General features: G+C 50.6%; 1 protein-coding gene across 2 annotated transcripts; it reads right to left on the reverse strand.

Moving 5' to 3' along the window:
• Window positions 1-829: 829 nt before the first annotated feature.
• On the reverse strand, window positions 830-7,989 carry CHST12 (carbohydrate sulfotransferase 12). Of its 2 annotated transcripts, none has more exons than XM_057369843.1 (2): window positions 7,859-7,989; window positions 830-2,623 (listed from the first exon to the last, which is right to left on the reverse strand). In XM_057369843.1, exon 2 carries the CDS (start codon window positions 2,526-2,528, stop codon window positions 1,278-1,280), a length of 1,251 nt encoding a protein of 416 aa, XP_057225826.1. In that variant the 5' UTR covers window positions 2,529-2,623; window positions 7,859-7,989; the 3' UTR covers window positions 830-1,277. The 2 variants fall into 2 exon arrangements, with proteins under 2 accessions (XP_057225826.1, XP_057225825.1); XM_057369842.1 differs by lacking the exon at window positions 7,859-7,989 and adding an exon at window positions 7,545-7,729.
• Between the last annotated feature and the right edge of the window lie 260 nt (window positions 7,990-8,249).

Genomic DNA, 8,249 nt, shown 5'->3' on the forward strand with positions numbered 1-8,249 from the left:
AGAGAAAGAGAAGCAAATTCAGCTGATGAGATACAAAAAGTCTCTAAAGGCATTAATTTCCTTTGGGAAGCAGCCCACATGCTCCCAGCACAGTGGGAACCATCACTCCTGCAGCAGGTCCCAGCAAGGCAGATGATCAAATCTGCATCAGCCATTTGGAATAAGAAAAGCAGTGGATGAGGATGCAGTGCCATGAGCAGTAGCTGGAATGCTGAAAACAGAGAATCTTTGAGCTCACCTTGATATCTGCTTATTGAAAGAAACGTTTYGGATCTTCTTCTCCCAGGGATAAGCATCTGCATCCCTGACACGTCCCCTTAAAGTGTGCACGGGGTTGATGAGGACACAGCAGAGCTCCCAAGGACCTGCAGTGCACACAGCAGGGACCAGGACATGGAGCAGCACACCACCAGGGTCTGGCCAGCTCGTCCATCCAGGAGCACACTCTGCCCTCCCTGGCTGGCCACAACCTCTGGAACAGGACATGTCATGGTATAGGGGGCTGAACCTCAGCCTTTTGGACAGCAGAGTCCCACAGTACTGTGCCATACGTGAGGCAGTGCAGGGATGCTGTGTTGACCACCTGCATGCCCCAAACACCCCACAGGACTTGTCACTGTTCCCAATGCCATTTCCTTCCTGCACCTGTGAGCAGCGTGAGTCACCAGAGCCCTTCCAGGTGTTTTTCCAGGATTTTTTGGCAGAGTCAGGCACTGACCCACCCCCCTGCCTCRAGCCCAGCTCGGAGCAACCACCAGCAGACCTGGCACCATCAACATCCCAACCCCCAAAGATCTGAGTGCTCTGCAAACCTCAGAAACAGCAGCCCTGAGACAACACACAAGAGGCAGGTACATAATTTCTTGGGGTTTTCATTTACTTGATTTTTTTTTATTCCTTCCCTTCCTTTGCCACGACACACGCTTTGTTTTAAATATCTTAAATATATTAATTTTTAAAAAGTATTAATAAAAAGCTACTGAAGGACACAATTGGCAGAGTGATCAAGGACAGCGACCCATTGCAAAGTATGGGAACATTTTAAAAAACAGAAAACAAATTATAACCAAAAAAAATGGCATTTTTTTGCATATGCACACCTGGCTGGAATACCCTGGACTCTGGCATTATTGCAAAAATGGAAGGGGAAGCAGTAGAAAAAATATATTCCATTGTACCAACCTGCGTTGGGAAGGGAGTTAAGAGCAAAAATGAGGAGGCTTTAAACATTTTTGGTATTTCAGATGTTCCCTCCCACACCCACTGCCCAATCACTTTCAGTCTTTAAGCAAGTTTTCTGGCTTGGGGTAGCCAAAGAGTACAAAATCCGCTTCATAAAGCTTGTAGAGCTGCTGCCTCCAAGCCAGCGGGATTTTGGCAAACCAGTTATCTTCCCAGCTGCTGGCAGTCCTGTTCCGGTAGCTGGGGGGGAAGCGAAGCAGCCTGTCCACTTTGAGGAGCTGCAATAAATAAGCAGCATCCTCATCCAGAGTCTCCAGCTTTCCAATGAAATCATAGTCTATCTGGCACGGGTGGCACAGGCGGTAAACCTGCCTCCAGTGCTCGTTGAACGGGGCCATCTTCTCTGTCCTGGGATCCAGTAAGTACTGGATGAAGTCAGAAAAGGAGACTTTGAGGCCTGCCCCAAAGGCCTCGCTAACGGAGGTGGGAAGGTTGGTGTGGTTGGAGTAGAGCTTTAGCATGGGGATGGCGAAACGCCGGTAGAACTCCTCGTTCTCCAGCTCGAACTTGCTGCGGAAGGCGGAGATGAGGCGGACAAAGGGGTCTCGTACAAACAGGAACTTGGTGTACTTCTTCAGCTTGATCTTCATCAGGTGCCGGGAGAACTTCCCGTAGCGGCGCCAGAATTTGTTGAAGGTCAGGTGGGTGCTGGTGTTGTGCACGTGCTCGCGGGGGATGTCCAGAGGGTTCCGGTAYGGGACGCCCTGGTCCAGCAGGCTCTCGCTCAGCACGATCATCACACGCTTCCAGTTGGTGCAGGCCACCTTGGGCACGTAGCAGTAGATGACRCCGTGGCGGTCGTCCACAATCAGGTGGTTGAGCTCGTAGTTTGGGATATCATCGAAAGAGCGTTCCTTGGTGGGGAAGGTGAAGCTGGAATTGGCACAGAACTCACGCAATGTTCTCTGCCTCTCCACTTGCAGCTTCTCTTGGTCCAAGCTGTTCCTGTCTTTGTGTGTGGACCAGTCATAGCCCCGCACGTTCTCCTCCAAGTTACTTACCAGGGGCTTGTTGGAGCCCTGCACGAGGAGCTGCTCTGTCTTTCGGGGGATGGAGCTGTTCTGTTTCAGGCTCGAACTAAGAAGCTTTGCCAAAAATTCATCTACATCTGGAAAGGCTTCCCARTCTTCACCTGCCCCGACGGCTCCTGGGGAGCGGGGTCTGGAGAAGGATGTGTGCAGGTAGAAGTGAGCCGTTCCCACGTTGTCCCAGTACACAATAATCAGGAGGATCATGAAGATGGACACCAGCACCACAGACAGACGGAGGAGCCGCGCTTTGGTCATCCTGGCACCTGCTGTGGTAGCTGGCTTTCACCTGGATTCACCTCTGGCTTGCAGAGTGAGGCCTGGGATGCAGCATGGTGCTGGACAGCAGGAGCCTGGGAAGGTATGAGGAAAGAAAAGTTAGTTGAACCCTTAATCCTGCTGGTTTGGAGAGAACGACCTGGCAGAATCAAAATTTCTCRTGAGGCTGACCATCTTAATTTCCACATGGGGAGACCTGTGAGTGTCTAAGACATCCATAGAGACTCTGGAAAAGAGCTGGCTGGCCAAAACCAGACATAATGTGTTGAAATTTTATCAGTTTCATAGCAATCATAGCTTTTGATCATTCTTGAGTTTCTGGAGTGATGTGACTTCAAGACAAGCTCTGTCTGAATTTAAAAAAATTAGAAAGATATAATTATTTCAACCTAGAGCTTACAGAGGCAAGTTTGACAGTGTTAAAATACACAATTACACACAGAAAGTATGCAGAGCCAATTACCTTTCAGACCTCCTTGATTTTTACACATATCTAACATACAAGATAAAAGAAGGCTCAATCYACGATTTTAGCTTGTGGTATCACACTGTGGTCTCATGTCCACATGAAGGGGCTCTGTGCTGAAAACAAATTCCTTATTGGAGTTATGAAAATAGGGCTGGAGATGTCACTGCCTCAGTGGCTAAAGCAAGTCCTTGCTGAGAGAACATCACTGACCTGAACACACGATCTTATCTACCCTGTGTGAAAGCACACAGAAGGCKTTATCTCCACCACCTTTCTTGGGTGCTATTTCTGCCAGCAACAAAGATTACAGAGTTTTCCTACAAACCCCCACAAAGGGATACACTCCTGATAAGAGCCACACATCAATAAAAATCTAAAGGAGTGATTACTTTTAATTGAATGATTTCAGAGATTAAGGATGCTCTGGTAAATCTGTGTTCCTGCCTAGCCACTGTTGAGTCAGGACCCCTTTTCCTGCTTTCATGTAATTTATATTTCTATCACACTCAACACTGACAACTCTTGATCACCGAAGGCAGGTGAGAAATCACTGTTAAAGGGGCAGTTCAGATCATCTGTTCTGAGGGGGGCTGAAGGTTTGGGACTTTTTTTCTTCAACCAGCCTCATCTTTTCACTGTTATCTGCTTTCCATGACTCCCAGCCCCAAGCCAGCAAGGAGCCAATGTCTACAGCCAGGGAGAAACAACACAGCAAAGTGAGGAGCTACAAGTAATCACTCCAATGTCTTCCTCCCCTCCAAGCACAGCCCAGGCTCTGATTATAAACACAGAACAGCACTGACAGATAAAAAACAAGAGCCGCCCTTTCCACAGACATCCCAAATCTTTCCAGTGACTTCAGAACAAATCCTGCAAACAAAATCTGAAAACAAAGCCACTTCAGGGCAAGCTGCCCTGAAAAGTTTTTTTTTTTTTTTTTTTAAATGAAGGCTGGGTGTTTCTTCTTCCCAAAACACAGAGGTTGCTCCCCAGCCAATTCACACCACCCTTAAACAGCATCAACCCCACACTGCACAGGGATGCAGAAGAACTCAAGTCCAGATATGCAAAAGTGCTGAGCTCCCACGGGAAAGGTGCTCAGCAACTCTGAAGTCACTGCAGCCTTGCAGTGCATGACTTGGTAAAAAGACCCCTGCATGGCTGTGCTTGTGCCTCAGGAGTGTGCCAGGTTTTAACAACCAAAGTCCAGGTTTCACACATTAGACAWGAATTTAGTAACAAACAGGAACAATACCGGATACTGTTACATGTCAAAGTATTAGGTCAGCTTGTCCCAAGACACAAAAAACATATCCGAAAGGCTTATGGTTTCTCCACCCTGATGTATTTATTTACACTCTGGAAGCAGGGAGAGCCAGAAATTCAGCAGAGCTGCAGCCTAACACAAGGCTTTGCACTGAAACACCAAAAAGTGCCTTTCCCGAAGCCAGGCTCTTATTCTGCCAGTGAAGAAGAGCTGGAAGAACTGCAGACATAACGCTTTACACTCTGCAGRGCAAGAAGCAGGTATTACTCAGCAGTAATTCTCTGTGTTTAGCTAGTCAAGATTGAAGATGGAGCAGATCTGAGAAGAAACACCCAGAGAGATCAGCACAGAGCTAAAGAAGGGGCAAATTACATATGTGCGTCAGCACTTCAGACCAAGCATCTGAGTYCAGCAGCAGAAGATAATGGAGGGACACTGCCAAGCCTCCTGCTTGGCACACTCCTGGGTTTGAGCTTTRCCCAAATCTGTTCTTGCTTTTGATCCCGTTTAGCTGCTCAGGGCAGGGACTGCTTCTCATTCTGGATGAATGGGGTGCCCACTGCGCACAGAATCSCAGCACGCTGTGCTTCCAGCGCTGCTTGAGCCCTCTAGGCTGGCTGGAATGCAGCAAGCCTGGAAAGCTGCACGGAGCATCCTCCTCTGCTATTCCCATTTCCAGCAGCTTCCACAGCCCAGAGCAGCACAGCAGCCTACCAGCATTCCTGCAAAGCTGTCCCAGCCAAGCGGGGACAGATCACCCTCCTGGCAGCAGTGACAGGAGCACACTGGACACTGTGTGTGGCCCTCACATTCCTGGGGCCAGTGGAAAGAGGGATCCTCTTCAAAGCCACCCCATAATGCAGCTTTACAAAGCGCACCCACCCCAAGGGCTCCAGCCTGCTTTCCAGGACACAGCACACAGGCCTGCCAGAGAGTTTGGCTTTTCCAAGACACAGCAGCGAGCAGCACAGAATCAGAAAGACTCCACTTCTATTAACTCTACCAGTGCCACGGAAGAATGCTGGAGAAGAGCAGTAAGGCAGCTTAATTCCCCCTTTGGAGGAAAACGCTGCAGAAAACGGAACTGCTCTATTGATTGTGACCCATCCCCTTCCTGAACACTTCATAAAGGACACCAGACTGAAAGCACAAATTAGAGGGCTCTGTCCTCCCCTTGCCAGAATCAAAAGGAAAAGCTGCCAGAAAGAGCCAAGAATTCACATTCAAGTTCAACCCAAAGTCACCAGCCAACAGGAACGTGCACCACACTCTGCACAAAGCTGCCTCTGTGACACGGTGCTGGCAAACTGGGAAGTGAACCAAGTGCTATAATCATCCTACAGAGTCCCCTGAGCAGCCATCCCGTGACCATTTCCAACCTGAACCTGGCCTGGGTGTGAACCAAGGACTTTTCTCCTCATYCCAGGCCTGAGAAAGACACTGAGGTCTGAGGTCACCGGTCCCAGGACATGTCAAATGCCCTGCTGTGTCAAACAACCACCTCTCAAAGTCTCATTTAACACCAGAAATCAGGGGTGTATCCCCAGCACTTCTATTGCACAAGCTATTGCAGATGTAACCCCTCRGGGGTTTGGAAACTTTATTTCCACTTCACAGCCCGATTGTAACTGTTTATTCTCAGGACAGATAAGAGTTGAAGTAATTTGTGTCCCTTTTTTCCTCTCCTCTGGACTTTATGCAACAACTACATTCTCTTACAGCCTCTCTTTGCAAAGTAACTCCAGCTCACTTACAGAAGCAGTAAGACCTACAGAAAATAAAGCAGCTTACAGAAAGGCATGTGCCAGACACAGGGGACAATAACCCTTCTCTGTGATCAGCAATGGTTTTGAACAAAATGTGCCTTCAAAGGCTTGGGTGCAGATCCTGCCCCTTCTTGCTTTGTATTTCCCCAGGCACAAACATCACCTCAACTTCTCCAGTGCCCACTTGTTCCAACAGAAGATACAGGAGTTCAGGCCTCTTACTTAGATTTTGCCTGCTTAGGAAGATGGAAAGAAGTGCAATAAGAACTTTTAAAAACACATAAAACCCCCATCAAGTTCAAATCGAYAGTTTCCCTTGAAGCATATAACCAGGAATCACTGCATCCCTGCAGCCTTCTGCACCCACAGACCAGCTATGCTTAGGGAATCAGCAACCTCTAGAAAAGTGGAACCAATTTAATCTCCTAAAGGTGCAGGAGAACGAGCCAGAGCAGACAGACTCTGTACCAAGAAACTAAATTCRTGCACTTGGCTATAACTCAACACATTGCTTCTGCCCAGCCTCCAAAAGTCTAGCACCCAAAAGTCTTCAGAGCAAGCTTCCTTTGCAGAGCAAGGAAGTTTTAACCATCTAATTACATCAATGCTTACATCAGTATAAATGCACAGTATAAGCAAAAAACAGAACATTGCATGTTCCATCCCAACTTAGCACATGTATGTTAGAGACCAGCAAAAGAACATCCTAATCTGCAGATTGCCAGCAACTTGCCTCCCATTGCTGCCACAAAGCCTGGTTTATACAGGCGTGGCAGCACTGGCCACCTCTTTTTTAATATCCATACTTGGAAGTTGTCAMAATTTCTTAAATTTCAGAAGGAAACTCCCGAAAAACATCCTATTCACCCATTACTTTTGGCACAAACTTCCAGCACACGCATCACCCCTGGCTTTACAATCGCAGGAAGCACCTCAGGCAGCCCGGGTGCTGCAGCCTGGGCCGAGAACACTCGGGGACATTTGCTGTGTGCCAACCCCGACGCCTGCACTGGTTGTAGTTACCTTACCATCACCTTGTTCCGGCACAGTTTTCAGCCTGAGCTCTGYAGTGAAGTTTTTTGCAGGTGAAGTTCAGGCTGGAAGAGCAGTATTTGCGGCTGGATGCCTGCGGAGCAGCGCTGGAGCCGGGCAGTGCCGTGGGGAGGCGGCTCCATCCCGGCATCCCGGGATCGCTCCGGCTGCCAAGCCCGGCAGCGGCTGCACAACACCCGGCAGAGCTGCACCAGCCTCAGGCCCAGCACCGGAGGGAATCACAGAATCATTTAGGTTGGAAAAGATCTATAGGATCGAGTCCCACGAGCAACCTYACGCTGTCAGGTCCACCAGCAAACCGTGACCCCAAGCGCCACATCTACATCTACCTCAGGGACGGTGGCACCACCACCTCTCCGGGCAGATCGTTCCCTGGCTCAGCTTGAGGCTGTTTCTCCTTCTTCTATCTCTTGCTACCTGGAGAAAAGACCGACACCCACCTGCCTACAACCTTCCAGGTGGCTGTGAGAGCGATGAGGTCCCCCGGTCCTCCTTTAATCCAGGCTAACCCCCCAGATCGAGCCGGGCGGCACCACGTGTGTGGAGAAGGGGATCTGCCGGCAGTGTCCCCACAGCCCCAGCCCCGCGTCCCGCCGGAGCCGAGCCCTACCTGGCAGCGGGCAGAGCGGAGAGACAGGCGGGGGCACACCGCGCTCATAACCGGGAACTGGCCCGGCCCCGGGGCGGCACCGCCTCAGCGAGCCCCGCCCGGCCCCATGGGCACCCCCCGAGCCCTGCCCGGCCCCGCGCTCACCTCTCGCCTGGGCACTGCAGCCTTCGCCGCCTTCTTCTCCTTCTTCTTCTTCTTCTTCTTTTTCTCCTTCCCCTCCTCCTCCTCCTCCTCCTCCCGCCGCGGCCCCGGCGCCGCCTCTCGCGAGACGCCGCGCGCGGGGGTCCCCGCGGGGCCGCGCAGGCGCCGCTCCGCCCGCCAGAGGCGGCCCCGGGCGCGTTCCCGCCCTCGGCTGAGGGAGCCCGGGAGGCGGCGGGGTGGGGAGCGTCTCTTACAACCCTAAGGCGTCTACACCCGCTCCCAGCGCTTTCACAGGACAAAAAAATGCAGAAATGGCCATAAATTAAAACCGAAGAGTCACCTCAATGTGTGCAAGAAGTGCTTTCCATGGAGGGGGGGCAGAGCGCTGCAAGAG

Source organism: Malurus melanocephalus, unplaced genomic scaffold, assembly GCF_030028575.1.
Source record: "Malurus melanocephalus ecotype Western Australia unplaced genomic scaffold, MMel_1.1 scaffold_115, whole genome shotgun sequence".
NCBI lineage: Eukaryota > Metazoa > Chordata > Aves > Passeriformes > Maluridae > Malurus > Malurus melanocephalus.